Source organism: Malus sylvestris, chromosome 13 (assembly GCF_916048215.2).
Source record: "Malus sylvestris chromosome 13, drMalSylv7.2, whole genome shotgun sequence".
Lineage (NCBI taxonomy): Eukaryota > Viridiplantae > Streptophyta > Magnoliopsida > Rosales > Rosaceae > Malus > Malus sylvestris.
In genome coordinates, this window is record NC_062272.1 from 993987 (window position 1) to 1013301 (window position 19315).

At 36.0% G+C, this 19315-nt stretch overlaps 2 protein-coding genes across 5 annotated transcripts; one reads left to right on the forward strand and one right to left on the reverse strand.

Moving 5' to 3' along the window:
* Positions 1–292: 292 nt before the first annotated feature.
* Positions 293–3365, reverse strand: LOC126596065 (zinc finger protein 4-like). Of its 4 annotated transcripts, none has more exons than XM_050262529.1 (4): positions 3053–3365; positions 2729–2839; positions 2447–2540; positions 293–1356 (listed from the first exon to the last, which is right to left on the reverse strand). In XM_050262529.1, exon 4 carries the CDS (start codon positions 1246–1248, stop codon positions 481–483), a length of 768 nt encoding a protein of 255 aa, XP_050118486.1. In that variant the 5' UTR covers positions 1249–1356; positions 2447–2540; positions 2729–2839; positions 3053–3365; the 3' UTR covers positions 293–480. The 4 variants fall into 4 exon arrangements, with proteins under 4 accessions (XP_050118486.1, XP_050118487.1, XP_050118485.1 ...); XM_050262530.1 differs by having other exon boundaries at positions 2403–2540; XM_050262528.1 differs by lacking the exon at positions 2447–2540 and having other exon boundaries at positions 3053–3364.
* A 9505-nt stretch (positions 3366–12870) lies between these two features.
* LOC126596062 (histidine kinase 4-like) lies at positions 12871–18345 on the forward strand. The gene is made up of 12 exons (XM_050262524.1): positions 12871–12938; positions 13561–13965; positions 14133–14366; positions 14482–14651; positions 14810–15028; positions 15116–15302; positions 15384–15435; positions 15549–15778; positions 15949–16047; positions 16170–16864; positions 17063–17572; positions 17762–18345. Exons 2-12 carry the CDS (start codon positions 13573–13575, stop codon positions 17997–17999), a joined length of 3027 nt encoding a protein of 1008 aa, XP_050118481.1. The 5' UTR covers positions 12871–12938; positions 13561–13572; the 3' UTR covers positions 18000–18345.
* Positions 18346–19315: the final 970 nt, after the last annotated feature.

Sequence of the window (19315 nt, forward strand, 5' to 3'; positions counted from 1 at the left end):
ATTAATATCTTATTGTGAGATTTAGCTCACTCCTGAACCTTATAGTGCATGTAATATCATTTGTTAAAAAAATGGAATATTGCAAAGATTGAACGTTGAAATTAAGATTAAAAAGCGTAGCTCTTGGGGTCATTTGAACCCGATGACCCCACCTTATCTCCACCATTGGGAACAATTCAACGAAAACTTAATTTCTTGTCAAATTATATTGTGCATAGACTTATAGCTCAAATTGTCAAGAGCATTTACCTATGCACCTGAGGGTCATTGATCCCTCTTATAATAATTGAAGTGAACAAAAAGAAGAACAACATCCTTAATTATGAAGTTAAGAAACAAATACAGCCTTAAAACAATTTAGAAATATCTGCAGCCGTTATAAATGGCATATCTCACTGTACAAAGTTAATATTAACACTATTCGATCATGCTGCTTAATTAATAGGAAACATATCTAATTAAACAGAAGTAACAAAAATCTCAAAGCTTTAAAGAAAGATCGGGTGAAGACGAACTTGTACTATTTCTTGGTTCCATGCTTGTTCCTGTATTCATATTTGGATTTTGGGCTAATTGATGACCTCCAGCTTCCTCACCCACCTGTCGGAAACTCCCGGGCCAAAACATGCCCACATCATCCTCGTCCATAAACATCGGCACTCCAAAATAGCCCTGACGAAACCTTGCTACGCCTCTTGTGTCGGGGACAAGGAACCTCTGATGATCTGATGTTATCATAGTGTTTTGGTGCACTGCAGAATGAGCTTGGATACCAAGAGACCGGAACGCTGAAGGCGCAGAACGATGTAAGGGGAGAGATGCCAAGCTAGTATACCTATCGGGAAACATTCCCATACGCATAGCACGCTTGGCCATTGTCCTCTCCCTCTTATGAGCATTCTGATGGCCACCGAGTGCCTGTGAGCTATAGAACTTACGCTTACAGTAGTTGCATGAGAATACCCTTGGGATTGTTCCTTCTGAAGTAGGGGGTGCAGCTGCTTCACTGCTAGTCTCCCCCGTGCCCTTCAATTCAGTATCGCCTGAGCTAAACTGGAGTGTCAAGTGAAGGGAAACAGGCCGGGGATCTTGTTGTTGATGCTTCTGATTTGTGAGGCACGAAGAAGTGGTTGTGCTGTCCTTAGAGGGGTCAGGAGATTCTTCTTGCAGAGGTATGCTCGAATAAGTTACTTGGCTCGTGACTTCTGAATCATTTTCAAATTCCAAGTTCAAGTTTTGTGTTAACATGTTTCGGCAGGACAATGAAGTCAAGGACTTCGTTTCTTCTATATGTGCGTAATCACACGAAGAGTTCAATAAACTTTCTTAGAGTGTCGTTGTTAGCTTGCCCTTCACCTGCAATCATGAATGCCAAAATGAGTCATCTTCCATGACAAGGTGGGATTCTTTCTTCTCCTCCATTTCATAGCAACAGAATTTGAAAAGGAGGATCAATGATGGTGGAAATTGAGTACTCGAGCAGGATGCATGTCAAAACACAAAAGAAAACATTTCATGTCATCTAATAAAGACCAATTAATCGATCATCAACTTAATTATCAGTCTTGATAACATTTTAACATACAAAACACATTCCATGCTATCTGCAACTAGGAAATTAGATAGTTGAACAATTTCGCATAAAAAATATGATCGACAATGTTCCATTTGCATACTACATAACCGAAACTCATAAAACAATTTTATCCAACACAGTACACAACTTCCTAGTTCCTATAGAATATGGGGTTTTGCAAGCTCTGAACGTATGAACATTCTCTAAAAGTAATACATTATGACTTGGAAGCTGATACGTGGTTTTGGAAACTGAACGGAGCTTGGAAGGCATTGGGATTCAAACGCACAAGGTGTCCAAGAACATATTGTGCTCTGGGGTGCCTTTGTGTCTCTTTGGTCGAAAGAGGATATCCGTCCTCTACAAGGCGGGGGAATCATCAGTTATCTCTAAGTACTCCGAAGCTATAGTGAGGAATCAGTAAACCAACGGCTATTAGTTATCTCTAAGTGGCATTTAAATGGAAAGACGAAACAACCATCCACCAAGTATTGAAGACGAGAGGTTACAGTAATTGGAGAACATGATGAAATCCTAAACCTCCAGGAGCATCACTAAGAACGGAAGACGAAAGTCAACAAATTAGGAAATCGATATGCTCATATATACTTCAACAAGTTACCTTAAAACACTAAGCATGAACAAACTAACAACGCAATCGCTGTTGTTCCGTGTGATTATAAGAGATAATCACATCATTGGAGTATAACATGCGTGGACATACATTACAAATTTTAAGGTAGTTTTCGCATACCAGTACTCTTAAAACTGCAGAATACCAAGTGCAATTTAACATCAAAAGCCCCGATCGGGGAGAAATCCATACTTTATATGTTGTCAATAATACATAATTCTTCAACATGACAATACCAGTCGGCATATGTGAATTTTGTTATCATACTGGAGCTTGCTTTTCACCTTTCACCTTTCACTTTTGGTAATCTACCACAACCGGTTAAGTTTCCTGTAATGTAATAATATATGCATCCAAACCAAAAGGTCCAACTTCAGAAAAAAACATAATCCTTTCTTTATTTTGGGGAAGAAAGAAAAGCCACCAGGAAAATCTCACTACAAAGAAAACCAGAAAGCATGGACTGGAATGATACATACAAAAAATATATGAGAAGCACAAAATCAACCAGAACTCACCCGGTATGTACAATTGAATACCAACGTGAAATTGGAGACGTGGGGTTAGGCCGGTGTGCTTCCCCTTACACCAAGTTCGAATCGCGCTCGTAGATCAGACTAGTTTAAAATCTTGTGAAGAAAAATACCAACAAAACTAGAAATTTAGAAAAGATAGCACGTAGTATGTTGAATTGCAGTGATTAAACAGTCGAAAACCAATAAAAAGAAATCGGATTAAATTATGAGCAGCAAGCAACCTAGGACTACAGTGACAGCATTCAAAAGCACACAAAAGCTGCTATCAAAATCAAATCTAGAGAGAGAGAGAGAGAGAGTTGAAACCTGTATAGTATTGAAGGTGCAGGCAGGCAGGCTAGCTATCAGCTATGGATTAGGGACATGGGTGCTGCCTGTGCGTTCAAGTCACTTGGGAAAGTGCAAGCAAAGTACCACCAGCACCACCACAAAGAAATGACTAAAAACTGGCATCTGGGTTTTTTTATTGTGTATATTTTGACTTTTACCAGAAAAGTAGTGGGCAAAAGAAATTAAAGGAGAAATAAATGAGGATAAGATGAGGGAAGGAAGAGAAAGACAGATGCAAAGAAAAGTTGTACGGTTAAGGAAAAGAAGGAGTGCCGGATTTTTTTCCAAGATTTCAGGAATTCGCGAATTGTGTCCATTTATCGTGTATATCGTATGATTATAAATTATTTTAAAATTAAAAATAAGCCTAAACAATACTAGGCAAAACAAATTGTACAATGCACGATTAACGAATTTCTAAAATCATCACCAACTGTGGTTACTGTTGGGAAAAGAAGGGCTGTGGTTACTGTGGTCGGAGGGAGAGAGAGAGAGAGAGAGATGGGGACGATGATGGTGTCAAGTCAGACAATTTAGTGTGTGATAATTCAGATAATATATTATTAATCACTCTTATTTTTGTTGAATTTTGAGATGCTCTTCCTTAACCAATGAGATTAGATGAGAGAGAAAGACAGAGAGGAGGGAGAGAGAGAGAAGCAAACATAGAGATAGAGAGAGCAAAGGGGTACTTCAAGTATAAAAGATACTTGCAAAGACCAGAGTCTCTTTGCTCTTTCTTTTCTTTCACTTTTAAATCAAGGGAAATACTAAGGAGGTGAGATTTTCTATAAACTTATTATTCGATGCTTCATGTTTTTGCATAATTTTTCTATTAACGTTATAAAATTTTAGGTAAAAAATATAAAATGACGAAAAATTCATAAAGAATTTCTCTTTAAAAAAGTCTTCTTAACATTTCTTATTTTTATCCCAAACAAAGAAGGCACATGGTTATAAGTTCATATCATAGCCCCATACATGGATATTTCTTATTTTTATCCCATTTGCATGTTATTTTATTTAATTTTTTTATTTATCCTTTTATAAATACATGTGCTAACCTTAAATGTGGGTCCACAAATTTCTTGCAAGATCTCATCTTGATTTGTGAAATGACCGAACTAGATCGCAAAAATGATAAAAAAAAAGGCGATGTCTTTCTTGTAATTCGATAACGACATTCCCCTTGTCAAGGGATAGATTTTTCAGTTTAATCGTAATACAGAGTGATATATCATGTATCATTATATAAATAATAAGATATGCGTGTTAAAAAATTAATAATTTTAAAAATAAAATTTCTCATCATTTATATAAAAACACATGATGTATCACTTATGTTCTAATCACAATAAAAAAATTTCTCTAGTCAGGGTAGTAAGCTTTAAATTAAAGGAAAACTAATGAAAATGGTTTGAAAACTTTGAATAGTACCATAATTGACTTTTTAGTGTAAAAATGTGGTTTTTCGTTAAAATGAACAGTACCAGCAACTTTCGTTAATATTCCCTTAAATTAATCAAATTTTCATCACTGCTCATTATTTCATAATTATATATTATGTATCATTCCGTGTTTCGATCACATTGAAAAATCTCTTTAGGACCTGGTGACCATCCCTTTCACCAACTCCAAAACCTAATTTTAAAAGTACCAAATAATAAAGAAATGGCCGACCACTAGAACGTGGCGCTGACACATGTAATCCACGATAAGAAAAGTAGAAATCTCCACTTCCTTTAGAGAAATTTTTTAATATTCCAAAATACATTCTTATATAACAAGTGTGTAATACAAGTGGTTAAAGTTTTTTTATTCAATTACTTGTATTATTTTGATAAAAAAAAAATACTTGTATCATGACACTGAGTGTAGCGGTCCTGTTCACACAAAATATCTCCTCCTCAAGCTGGGGGTAGAAACTAGAAAGAGCACTGAGCACCATAATTTAAATATAATAATTGTGAGATTAAAGCATGTTACTGTTTGTTTAGTGTGTGATTTCGATTTGTATTATTTTTTTAATATGCTTCGAGCTCTTACCCATTATTCTAATATCTGCTTCCTGTTTGTTTTATACTTTTATATTCTATGATTAACAATTTAACACATGGGTTTTTGGCAAAACAAAACGTCACTCAAAACTCTGGCCTAGGAAAAAAAAAGCACTTTGGGCTTTTACAAAAAGAACTTTATCCCTGGGCTCAAAATTCAGGTGACAGAAACTAAGTCTCATGTACATTATGGGTTTGCAAAAAAAAAAATGTTTGGTTGGATAAGACTATCTTCAAGATTACAATGTTGGGCTAGCGGCTCAATACTATGCTAATTTAACCACTTACATGGTCTGAAAAAAATGTAAATTTTATCATAAAATTTTTACGTGCAATTAGTGGTAGAACCATTCAAATATAAGTAATTTTATTCTATCAACTTTTTATGTGCAATTGCATGCTTCAACAAACATGAAGACTAACATGCCATTGACGAGCTACATGTAATGGTCGACAAACTTCATCAGGGTATCCTACTAATGTGGCACTTATGTTAGGAATGATCAACGTGAGCTAAGTGAGATCAAAATACAGAAAAATATTATATTTTTACTAAAAATGCTGTACAAGTGGCGTAGCAAATATTTTCGACCTGATAACTCTTTAGACCAGCGTGAAGCGAGTGAGAGCACGATACATTCAAACTTTTGTCTATGAGGCCCGTGTATGTTGTTCCTATCCCAAGTTTTATGTGTTCCTACCTCAAGTTTTAGAGAACTTTAACGAAAAGCTTTCGGTACTGTTCATTTTAACGAAAAATCATATTTTTACACTAAAAAGTCAATCACAAGACTATTTACTTTACCATTAAAACTCAAAATTTTTAAATCTTTTTCATTAATTTTCTTCAAGTTTTACTCATACGGTGAGTGGAATATCTAGTCATGAGTTTTATCATTCAAACTTTTGGGTACTAGTGAGTAGTGACGGAGCAAAGTACACAACAGAACACTGCAATTCTGAAATCTCAAAATGCACTAATTGCAAATCGCCTGGTCAAGGTCACCCGTCGCCTGCCATCCCCACATCCACATGCATATGAAGCAAAGCAGGAAAATGGCAGAGATGACAAACTTAAAAGCCACGGCTGACGCATTCACCTCCGTCCATTTCAGTGCAAGGGATGTGCTATCCACACAATTTTATTTATTTCTTATATATTCTTTGTTAATTTATATTATTTGATATTTTTCAATTCATTCGACTCGATAATCAAAATTTTGAAGGTTTTTTTATTAATTTTCCTCATATTTTACTCATACGGTGAGTGGAATATTTAGTCATGAGTTTTATCATTCAAACTTTCGGGTACCAGTGAGTAGTGATGGAGCAAAGTACACAACAGAACACTGCAATTCTGAAATCTCCAAATGCACTAATTACAAATCGCCTGGTCAAGGTCAAGCCACCCGTCACCTGCCATCCCCACATCCACATGCATACGAAGCAAAGCAGGAAAATGGCAGAGATGACAAACTTAAAAGCCACGGCTGACGCATTCACCTCCGTCCATTTCAGTGGAATGGGTGTGCTATCCACACAATCTTATTTATTTTTCATACATTTTTTGTTAATTTATATTATTTAATATTCTTCAATTCATTTTATCGGACAATTAAAAATTAAAAAAAAAACATTAGAAGTAAAAAGGGATGTAGACAGATATCACATCCATGTAAACGAAACCACCAAGAGTTACAGTAATGATCCACAAAGAGTGTGTTAAGAAATACTAAAGAGATTCTTTTAAAAATTGGATTTTCTATAAATTTTCTACCATCTTACAGTTTAACATTAATTTTTACTTTAGCATTATAAAATATTAAATTAAAAATATGAGATGAGAAAAAGTATATGAAAAGTCTTATTTCGAGAGAGTCTAATTAACGCTTCTCCTGTATTTTCAGAAATGTGGTGAACCTCCTTCGTGCAAGTTCTTATCTTGTGGCCATGACTTGCACTGCAGTCTACAATACTGTTTCTGGTCAAATACTGCACGCAACCCACTGACTTACAGGCCGAATATTGCAAATCGTGACTCTAAAATATACAAGTTCAGCTATGTCATCTAATTAATCACTAATTTAACAATCCAACACTAATTTCAAGCCCAACCAACATGGCAAAGATGTGAAAAAGAACGTAAATTTAAAGCCTTATTTACATATTCCGGTGCGAATAAATTTACATCCCATAATTAAAAAAAATTTAAAAAAATAAATATAAATGCTCATTTCAAGGCATTTTGCATGCCCTTGTACAGGCCAAGAAGTTTCTATTTAGCCCTACCACTAATTATCACTTGATCTTAATTACGAAAGAAATATATCTTCAAATATGACATAATCAATCTTATCGTTCACTTATAATATAACACATGTTGTACAGTTATACCATCATGTATTTCGGATACACAAATATTTCTCATCATGTATCTCAGCTAGTTTCTTGGACATATTCTTACAATCTCACAAGAATGCCAATTAATTAATTTGGTTACTTAATGACTTTGATTTTCTTGCTTTGACCAGCTATATGCTTTTGCCCCACTAAGTAATGGGGTATCTTCTTGTCTCAATACTAATCATTTTTATCTTGCTTTGGCAGTTGACTATGAGATTTGCTACGTTAATATTCCTAATCTTTTCATCTAGAATCTCTTATCTCGTTATTATTCTAAGATCATAAACAATAAGATAAAATTAATTAACAGTATACCACAATTAATTATCATTTTGAGCCGGAATAGTTATTTAACACTTTAGCATTTGAGGTAAACATTTTCATTCAAATTTAATAAAATTTCTCATCTTTTGACACATTTTTTAAATAGAACACCTTATTGTACTAGGTATAAAACGCCAATAATGGTTGGTTGAGTTGGTAATAATTGTTCTCTTTGATAGACCAAGATCTAGGTTCAAGTTCCGTTGCTGATAATCTCTCTTGGTGAGTGATTTGTAAACACACAAAAAGAGGTTAAACCCCCCTCTATAAGTCCTCAAAGAAACTTAGGGTATGCTCGTCTAAAAATTGAGTAGCCTCCCCTCCCCTAAGCTTTTTGTAATAAAAAAAAATGATAACGTCCGAGATCGATAAAGTGATTGAATTGCATATGGGGAATATCTATATATCACTAGCTACAAAACTGTTAAGAAATGTGGGAACAATTTGCATTTCAATTATATAACAAGCTAACAACTGTGACATCTTCTACAAAAATAAAAAAATAAAAAGCTAATTTACTTGGACAAAACTGAGTTTATCTGGAGTTAGATGCATGCATAATAAACACACAGTTGCAGTAGTAGTACTAGTATCATTGCACATGCAAATCCAGGGTTTAAGGATTTAAATATATTGGTGTGCAGGAGTCGCAAATGCAATGAACCTTTGAAGCACTAAATCTTTGCCAGATTTTGTGCAGCGCCCATCAGTATTAACATTTAGAAATCATTTCTATTTAAATTGAAAAATTAGCTAGGGAAATCAAGCGAATATTGTTATACTAAATCAATATCGAAGTCCCTATAAATATGTTGTTGTAAATTTGAGTAGTTTGAGTAGAAATTTTTTTGTCCCACATTGGTCATTTCCAAAAGATTTTATCACTTTATACGGTTTTGTCCTTTATAAAAAGTGATTGGAGTAATAGGTCTGGAGAATAAAATTGGGATCATGGGGTTGAGCTTTAGGGTGCACTAATTAATTGGTAATTAATTATAATTAAAAAATATATATAATTAATATGGGCTCTTGGGCTCAAGCTCTAATAATTAAATTATTTAATTAATTATTTTTAGATTTAATTAATTATTTTTTAATTTAATTAATTATTTATTTTTTACCAACAGACTCATCCTTTCAGATGAAGTCTGAAGAGTTCAAAAAAGAACACAGACCAAAGCACCCATCTAACAGGCATCCTTCTATTATATATACATCCATTTGCATAGCATTTAGGACACAGAAAATCAATATTCTTCTTTTACAATCACAAACATCATTTTTGAGAGAACCACATAGAAATTCGCCAGAAGTTAAGTTTTCCAGTGCTGAAATTCTAACCTGATCGTTGAATCCTGGTGAAACAGACGTCCGTAGAACTACAAGCACTGAGTAGGGACGAAATTTTCTGTTTCAAGGACATTACAGTACGCAAGCCTCGATCTTCAATTTTTCTGTTTAAATTTATTTCGTTGTTCATACTATGTTCAATAATTTATATATTCGCATTTATTGTTTATTAGCATATATATAATTAAATCACAGATTGTTGACATATAACTAACATATGTATCATCGTTTCACAATCAGCAAAATCATTCAGACGCTCAAGGCTACCTACAATTCACAAAATTAAATTTTATTAGCGAAAAATGATTTAGAAGTAAGTTTAACTAGTTTACTTGCATATACAATTCCTTTTTTCTTAACTTTCTTGGTCATCCTAGCAAATCATGGGCAATATGAACACATGGATTTTCACTTGGTTGAAAAATACAAAGATCAAGATCTAACGGTTAAAACACCCAAATCTCATACTCTTTTAACTTTTTATACGAAACATAATGCATCTGGTAGGCTTGTGGCTAGCTAGCTGGGGACCTGAAATGAAAGCATCAAATGGCTCAGTGAAACCAAATTCAGGGCACCACGTACAACAAGACATGCAGAAGGCAGAAGGCAGAAGTAGTACTCCACTACTGCGTACGGTACCAGTACTTGTTAGTGCTAGCTGCAGCATGCAAGGCATGGCATGGGACTCGAGTCCCATTGGGATACAAATGCAAATGGAAATGAGATGCTTTTATCAGGTCGATTATCTACCTAGATCGAGAATCAGGCGAGGTAGATGGATAGAGCCTAGAGAGAGAGGAAAGCCAAGAAAAAGGAGCACTCAGAGTCCACCATAAAGAAGAAGAAGCACCTGGACAGGACTGGACTGGCCTGGCCTGGCCTTGGGAGGGTGAGGGACGGGGATGGCATGGCATGCATGGCATTGGCAGGACTCAGGAGTGGGGAGGGAGGGACACGATATGATTATTTAGTTGAACAAAGAAAGAAGGAAAATTAGAATGTTTTGTTTGGGATAGAAAGTGATGGGTATGGGCTTCACCTTCACCACCAGACCACATGACATGGCCGACATACACACACTATGAGTGGCAGAAAAATATAGATAGGTGATGGCCTCAAAGTACAAGCGAGCACATGTATCGTGACGTTTTATGTTAATAATTTATAAATTTTGTTTTAATTATTATTATATTACAAGTATGAGACGTTACAACGACAATATATTCATGTTATGAATGTTACTTTCAACTCTAAAGCCTTTATTAACTTACTTAACTATATTTTTCACACGTTATTAACATTATTTGTAAATAAGAAGTCTCAAATTTAACCGAGTTTCACACCTAATAGTAATAGCCATTGACGATTGCTAGAGGACAAACCAAGCCACCACCTCTCGTCTTAAAATATTTCAAACATAGAATATAAGTGTATATGAAAAGGGTCCCCATGCAATCTTCCCCTTATTCCATCAAAAGATATCCCTTTTTAAACAAACCAGCATCGACAAAGTACTATTTCAATCAGAAACGTGTGTTTTTATTTTCCAAAAACAATTCTCGTATCAATTAACAACTTAGTCTAGTAACAAAACATTCATCTCCAAAACTTAGAATTTTTTTTTACTTCCAAAACTTAAAATTATGATCTTGAAGAAAACTATGACTTGAGAAAATAAAATATTATTTAAAAATATAAATTTAGAAAAATTATTTTTAAAACTCCAAAAAATCACTTTGCACTTTTTTTTTTATTTTAAAATTTTATTGTATACTTTTTGTTTGAATATAAAATTTTATAATATATTAGACAATATAAAACAAGTTGAATTTAGAAACGGTTAGAGCATCTCCAACAACCTAGCGAAATGAGGTTGGTTGGCTAATTTAACAAAAAAATGTAGCAAAATCAAAATTCAACACTCTAGCTAAATGACTAGCTATCGTAACTTTGTGAACAAAAACAGGATGTTGCCAATTTGCCATCCTCCGTGAGGGGACCGTAATGAATTAACCTTGAAAGTGGTGGATAGCTAAATTAACAATTGAATCAATTAGCTAAATTAACATTTGAATTATTTAGCGAGTATTGTTGGAGGTGCTCTAACGGGATGGATGCTCATATTCTCTCGTACCCGCCGGCCAAATTTACCATCCAAACCAAATCTGCCTCAAACCGGTGGGGTATTTTCGGAATTCAGTCTAGAAGTTCGGGGTTTTATGTAATTTAGAGGGAATGAGATCCGGGGCTTGCCGCCATGTCATTTTCCCAAAGATTTGTGATTGCGATTTTTCGACTTCCATCCTCTCAGAGGCAGATTATCTGTCCTCTCATTTTTCGTGTCTTCCTGTGCTCTTTTATTTGTGTGATCACTGTTAAGTCGCGTAAATATTTTATATTACTATTTATTTTTGTCTTATTATCTTTATAAAAAAATATATATAAAATGTTAACTTGGCTTAACTGTGATCACACAAGACAGAAAGGCACAAAGACACAGGAAGTGGCAAGGGCAGAGAATCTGCCTCCCATCGGCCCAATTGGTTGGATTAATCCCAAAACACATCGCACACGTCTGGAAAGAATAAACAAAACTGACCAAGCTGAAGAAAATTATGACTGATTTAATTGAAAAGGGAAAACATAACTCGGGTAATGATTTTTGTGTATTTCTTTCGTGATCAGCATCTCCGTTTATTTCCATCATCTGATTTTTTTTTTAATTTATTCAATTAAAATGTTAAAAATAAACAATATTACGGCCAAGTAAATAAATAAAAAAGACTGCGGAAATCACTCTTTGAGAAACACATCTGGTAGTAATTAAGATGTCCAAATATTTATAGGACGATTTAACAGTAACACAAGAAATTAAAAGAAAACTAGAAAAGGCAGGCATCATATCAGATTGGTTCTGATGTTTAAATGGGCAATTATGCTTCCTTTGAGAGAGCACCAAATAAAAGGTAAAACGCATTTGGGGTGTCTCCTTTCTAAAGGGTCAGGATCATCAGACCCCTGATAATTTTTCAGTTGAATTCAAACTTTTCAAAAAAAATTAGCAAAGCAATCAACAGAGAGAGAGAAAGTAGGGAAGAGAGAGGGAGAGAGAGTAGTGCAAAATGCAATATTATAAGGAACTAGACAGAGGGGAGAGAGGGAGAGAGAGAGAGAGAGAAATTAGTTTATAAAGTGGGGTGGTAGAGAGAGGGAGACAAGAGCGTATCTCTGAAAATCCAAAAAATTCGATTCAGTTTGCTTGCTTTAAAAAACAGTATAAAAAGTCATCAAAACTACTATTTCATACTGAAAAAAAAAATAATAATAATGAAAGTAATTTGAAAATTTTAACTTTAACGATAAAAGTAAAATAAAGAATTAAATAAATAATATTAAAATTAATTTTTAGTATAAAAATATAATTTTTTTGTTAAAATAAAAAATACCGAGACCTTTTAGATTAAATAAAAAAAGAAAACTTTAACCAAAAACACCATGTACTGTTCACTTTAACGAAAAAACACATTTTTACACTAAAAAGTCAATCATGATACTATTCACTTTACCATTTATTTTGTCATTATCATTAAAACTCAAAGTTTTCAAACATTTTTCATTAGTTTTCCTATAAAAAAAACCATCATAAATAAAGAAAAAAGGTCCTCATCTTTGTACATTCATTGTACTCTGCATCAATCCACCACCATCTTTGTATAATTGTAGAGGTAAAGATCGTTTCTTTCAGCAACCCCATTTCTTTATTTCTTTTGTTTCTTTCTCTACAACTCTCCATCTTTCTCTCTCTGAAACTCTCGTTGGTGTGCATTTCTGTGTTGTGTGCTGAGCTTAGCTGTGTGTGTTTTTTATTATTATATGGAGGCAAAACAGTGAACGTGCTTCTTCTTTGTCTGGATGCCTCTAACTAAGCTTCACGCTTTGAGATGGCATGATTGGAGCTCTCTGTGTTTTTTTATTCCTTGAAAAAATTTGTTTAGCATTGACAGCCTGAGACTGACCATTTTCTAGGGGGAGAGAGAGTGAGGAGAGAGAAATACAAAGACTACTTTGGAATTTGAGCTTTGTTTTCATTTCCCCATCTTTTGAGAACCATGCTGTGCCTGTGAATTGAGAAATAATTCTTCTTTTCGAGCTCTGGGTCTCTCTCTCTCTCTCTCTCTCTCTCTCTCCCTCTACCTTTTACAATAGTACAATGGGGTTTCAGTGAGAGGAGAGAAGAAAGTCCACACTCCACGGAGGAGATATATATTTGCTCATATTTTGCTTATGCTTTCGGAAAAAAAGTGTGAAAAATAAGCACTTCTAAGAAAGTGGGTTCCTTTGTTTCAGATTAGATATGAGATGGGTAAAGAGGAAACAAGAAGGAAAATCAAAGAAATTGGTTTAATGCTGATGGCTGGGAAGATGAAGATGAAGAGCCACCACTCGGTGGCTGTGAGGTTGAATGAGCAAATGGGGGCCAAAAAAGGCTACACCTTTGTGCAGGCTCACAGGGCTTGGTTCCCAAAACTTTTCCTTCTTTGGGTTGGTGTGATGATTCTCTTGGGCTGGTTAACCTACAGATACATGGATGCTGATAACAAGGTGAGAAGGGTAGAACTTCTTGGTAGCATGTGTGATCAGAGGGCAAGAATGCTGCAGGATCAGTTCAGTGTTAGTGTTAATCATGTGCATGCCCTTGCAATCCTTGTTTCCACCTTCCATTACTACAAGAACCCTTCAGCAATTGATCAGGTATGTTTTGTTCTTTAATTTTGATCAAAACCCTTTTTTTGCTATAATATCTTTGACTAATTGTACAATTTGGTTGCTATAAGACAAGTAGTTTCTCAATTTTTATGATGATTGAATGTGGTACTGCTAGTTTGTGATTTGGGTTTTGTTTTTTGGGGAAAATGCAGGAAACGTTTGCTGAATACACTGCCAGAACCGCCTTCGAGAGGCCTCTTTTAAGTGGGGTGGCCTATGCACAAAGAGTGCGTGATTCGGATAGGGAAAAGTTCGAAAACCTACATGGTTGGACAATAAAGACAATGGAGAGGGAACCATCGCCCATCCGAGATGAGTATGCGCCTGTAATTTTTTCGCAGGAAACCGTCTCTTACATTGAGTCACTTGATATGATGTCTGGGGAGGTAACAAAAGCATTGTTTACTTTCACTTTGTCTATCTTGTTGAACTCTATGGCATTAATTGGAGCATTCGTTAGGCGTTTCATTTAACCTTTAATTCTTCCACTACATGATGCAGGAGGACAGAGAAAACATTTTGAGGGCCAGAGCTACTGGAAAAGCTGTTCTGACAAGTCCATTTAGGCTGCTGGGTTCTCATCATCTTGGTGTTGTATTGACTTTCCCTGTTTACAAATCGAAGCTCCCTGCAAACCCAACTGTGGAGCAGCGCATTCAGGCGGCTGTTGGGTAAGTCGGCATACAACTATAGAACTATGAAAACCCTCTTCAGATGCTTTTTGCATGCTGTTATTGTTACCTGCATATACTTTCGCCGGTTCCATGTGCATCCGCCACAGAAGTTGGCAACCTATGGGATGGTGCATTTGATTCTGTATAAAATGCAGGTACCTTGGTGGTGCCTTTGATGTTGAGTCCCTGGTGGAGAATTTGCTTGGACAACTTGCTGGGAATCAAGCCATTCAGGTTTATGTGTATGATGTTACAAACACTTCTGATCCCCTAATCATGTATGGTCACCAATATCAAGATGGTGACACATCTCTTCTGCATGAAAGCAAGCTGGATTTTGGAGATCCATTCCGAAGGCATCAGATGATATGTAGGTAAGGGCAACCATTCAATAACTAATGATAGATGGAATAATTGAGTGGTTATGTTGTGCTAAAACACATAATTGGTTTCTTGAGCAGATATCATCAGACGGCACCTATGTCATGGACAGCGGTTAACACTGCATTCTTGTTCTTTGTGATTGGTTTTTTGGTTGGCTATATCTTATATGGAGCAGCAATGCACATTGTTAAAGTTGAGGATGATTTCCGTGAAATGGAGGAACTAAAAGTTCGAGCAGAAGCTGCTGATGTTGCCAAGTCCCAGGTACTGTTTTCAACATTCCCAACATTGCTCATTCCTCAATGGCATGTTTTTTTTATATGTTGCCTTCTTTTTTTGTGCCAGTTTCTTGCTACTGTTTCTCATGAAATAAGAACGCCCATGAATGGAATCCTAGGTATGCTAACAGATCTCCCTGTTTTTAAGATTTTATTTTCAGAATAACATTATATATCAGTCCGAAAATGCACTCTTGTAAGAGGTACAATCTTTATTTTTCCATGATTGCAGGAATGCTTGCCTTGCTTTTAGATACAGCTTTAAGTTCGACCCAGATGGATTATGCTCGAACTGCTCAAGCTTGTGGAAAGGCATTGATAACATTAATTAATGAGGTGCTTGACCGTGCAAAGATAGACGCTGGCAAGTTAGAGCTGGAAGAAGTTCCATTTGGCATTCGGTCGATACTAGATGATGTCCTATCTTTATTTTCTGAAAAAACTAGAAATAAGGGTATAGAGGTAAGCCTCAATGCCTTCAGCTCACAGTTACTGCAATGTTTTTGTAGTTCTTAAATTGTGTGGTGGTGATGGTGATACTTCTTAAATTGTGAAATTTGAACTGTCATAACTAATAATATCATGTTACATCTGCAAATCTCCTAATTCCGATTTATATTTGGGATGTGAAGCTGGCAGTATTTGTTTCCGATAAAGTCCCAGAAATTTTTATGGGAGATCCAGGGAGATTCAGACAGATAATTACAAATCTAGTGGGTAACTCTATTAAAGTAAGTGGAAGTTTTCATTCTTTATTAGCAACAGGCAGTAATAGGATTTAATAAAATCTTCGGTTTGTCCTGCTCAGGTTAGTGATCATAGAAAACTTACGTTTGAGCTATACATTTGGCAGTTCACTGAACGAGGACATATATTTGTCAAAGTCCATCTAGCTGAGCCCTCAAAGGTGATGATAAATGGGAAGTCAGAGACTTACTTGAACGGAGGACCAGATGAAGGTGTGCTGACATCCGATGGCCATCAATTTAAAACTTTAAGTGGGTGTGAAGCAGCTAATGACTGGAATAGTTGGGATACGTTTAAGCATCTGGTGTCTGATGAAGAATACAGAGCTGATGTTGATGAAGCTTCTGAGAAGGTCACGTTGATGGTTTCTGTGGAGGATACAGGGATTGGTATACCATTAGGTGCACAGGAACGTGTTTTTATGCCCTTCATGCAGGCAGACAGTTCAACTTCTAGACATTATGGAGGAACTGGTATTGGCTTGAGCATCAGTAAGTGTCTGGTTGAACTGATGGGTGGTCAGATAAAATTCGTAAGTCGACCACACATTGGGAGTACATTTTCTTTCACCGCTAATTTTAGGAGGTGCAAGAAAAATGCATTTAGTGACATGAAAAAACCTAATCCTGAGGATCTACCTTCTAGTTTGAGAGGATTGCGAGCAATAGTAGTTGATAGAAAACTTGTGAGAGCTGCTGTAACCAAATACCACTTGAAGAGACTTGGAATCGTTGTGGAAGTTGCGAGCAGCATCAAGATGGCCGTTGCTTCATGTGGAAGAAATGGTTCTGTGGCATCCGGGTACGTTTACTCTTGCTATGTCTTTAAAGTTTTTAAGGGGTTCAATATTTACTGCACTAAAACTAAAACAATATGACGATTCAATGTTATCTTTATTAACTGCCAATGAAAAGGTAGACTGGAAAACCTAAAAAAGGGTAGACTTAGAAATAAGTAGGATGTGTTAGCTGAATTGAACTACTTCGTTATATATGACAGGAATAGTATCCAGCCAGATATAGTTCTAGTTGAGAAGGATTCATGGATTTCTGGTGAAGAACATGATCTTAATGCGCAGAAATTGGATTGGAAACAGAACGGTCATGCATTTAAGCTGCCAAAAATGATTCTTCTTGCAACCAAAAATCTTAGTCAAGCTGAATCTGATAATGTAAGGGCAGCAGGTTTTGCGGATACTGTAATCATGAAACCTTTGAGGGCTAGTATGGTGGCTGCGTGTCTTCAAGAGGTCCTGGGCATAGGAAAGAAGAGGCAACCAGGGAGAGTGGTGCCGAATGGATCTAACGTTCTCCAAAGTCTGCTCTGTGGGAAGAAAATTTTGGTGGTTGATGACAATTTGGTAAACAGGAGAGTTGCTGCAGGTGCACTAAAGAAGTTTGGAGCTAATGTAGAGTGTGTTGATAGTGGCAAAGCTGCATTGGCGTTGCTTCAATTACCGCACAATTTTGATGCTTGCTTCATGGATATTCAAATGCCTGAAATGGATGGGTATGTTTCGGTGTTTCAGTTATTACATTCTAGATTCAAAATGCCCTTGTTTTGATGCTTTCCCGTTCGTTATATTTTTTTTGGCAAAAATCTCTCAAACTCTTTCTTAGAAAGCGAGAAACGCATTTGCTAGCCATTGTGCTTGACCAAATTGGAATTGTAATTTATAAATGGGACTTTTGATTGCAGGTTTGAGGCAACTCGCAGAATCCGGCAGATGGAGAGCAAGGCAAATGTTGAGATGAATGGAGGATTTGAAGGACTAACAACAAAGGGTGACTGGCATTTGCCTGTGTTAGCTATGACAGCGGACGTTATTCATGCCACCTATGATGAGTGCCTAAAGTGTGGGATGGATGGATACGTCTCAAAGCCCTTCGAGGAAGAGAATCTCTATCAAGCAGTGGCCAAGTTCTTCAAAACTTAAACCAGCCTCAGACTCGTAACAAGAATTATCAAACCCAAAACCTGCAGACATCTTCGTTGGTCGGATGTTACAAGCAATTTTTGTGATATTCCCAGAGAGAACGCTGAGAGTTGGTCCTAGAACTATGATGATTCTTAATGGCTTGAATGCAGGTTCGAGGAATCATTTCTAACCAAAATTTTAACTCTGATTCGGTATCCACGTACATGTATAGTACTGCAAACCTCCATATCCCACTTTGTATGTATTGTAGGATGATCCTAAAAGGGAAGGAGCAAAATGTGTAAATGTTATAATCTTGTATGCCTTGTTTGAATCTTTCTTATGAGGAAAAAGGTTTCAAAAACGCCTTTGTTTTTCGGGACCGGCAACTGTACACATGCATTTACTTAATATATTCACCGTCTAGCGCTCAGATATGCATCATAGTAGATTGTTAGATGGTAAATGAGTTAAGAAGGCACTGCATTTCTGCAGGATTTCTCATTGGGCATATAGACTTTGTTGCATTATTTTGGACTTGAGGGCTTGAGGGCTTGTGCGTTGTAAGAATTTCAATTGGGCTTATGCCAACACCCTCTCAAAGATTTCTTGAATGATTTAATTAGAGAAAATATCTGAAATAATTAAATTTTAAAATCTCAAATTGTTAATTGAAATTGTCAATGTTTAGTATGTCGTCGACATCTGATCTCTATGCCGTAAATATTTAACCTATAAGGAAGAGCATGATACGCACTACTCAAGCCGATTGATCTAGGTTCACGTCAACCAGAATAGACACGCATGAGCAATAATTTGGGTTAAATGGGGTTTAGTGATTTTCTAAGTTTGGCAATTCAATATATAGTGTTTTCAATTGGAAAAACCAACGCAAATATTTTATGTGGCGTACACACACATCATATGTAAGATGCGGTCGTTTTCTTGCTCGGTTGTCACTTGTCGACGGGAGAAAATACACCTTTGCCAAGTTGAAGTTTTCAACTTCAAAACACTCGTGGAATTAAAGTATTAGCATTATATTATAATAAATAAAGGGGTGTGATATCCACACACCTATTTTTACTTCTCCCACATCATTTTAGTTTTCGGTCATCGGATCAGATGAATTGAAGAAGATCAACGGTTAGAAATTAACAAGGGATGTGTGAGATATAAAAAGAGGTGTGGATATCATATCTCTAAATAAATATATAATATTGGCTTTTACCAGAATACCAATTTCTTTATGGTGCCAAGTGGCGAAAGGGAACAAATGTAGGACCCATGCTACATGTGGACAAGTTGCATCGGACCAGGCTATTGGTCTAAGT

Coding starts and splice junctions, on each gene's coding strand:
- LOC126596065 (XM_050262531.1), bottom strand. CDS start 1,248: ATGTTAACACAAAACTTGAACTTGGAATTTGAAAATGATTCAGAAGTC.
- LOC126596062 (XM_050262524.1), top strand. CDS start 13,573: ATGGGTAAAGAGGAAACAAGAAGGAAAATCAAAGAAATTGGTTTAATG. Junction 14,652..14,809: donor CGCATTCAGGCGGCTGTTGG/GTAAGTCGGCAT, acceptor TATAAAATGCAG/GTACCTTGGTGGTGCCTTTG. Junction 16,048..16,169: donor TAGTGGGTAACTCTATTAAA/GTAAGTGGAAGT, acceptor TACATTTGGCAG/TTCACTGAACGAGGACATAT.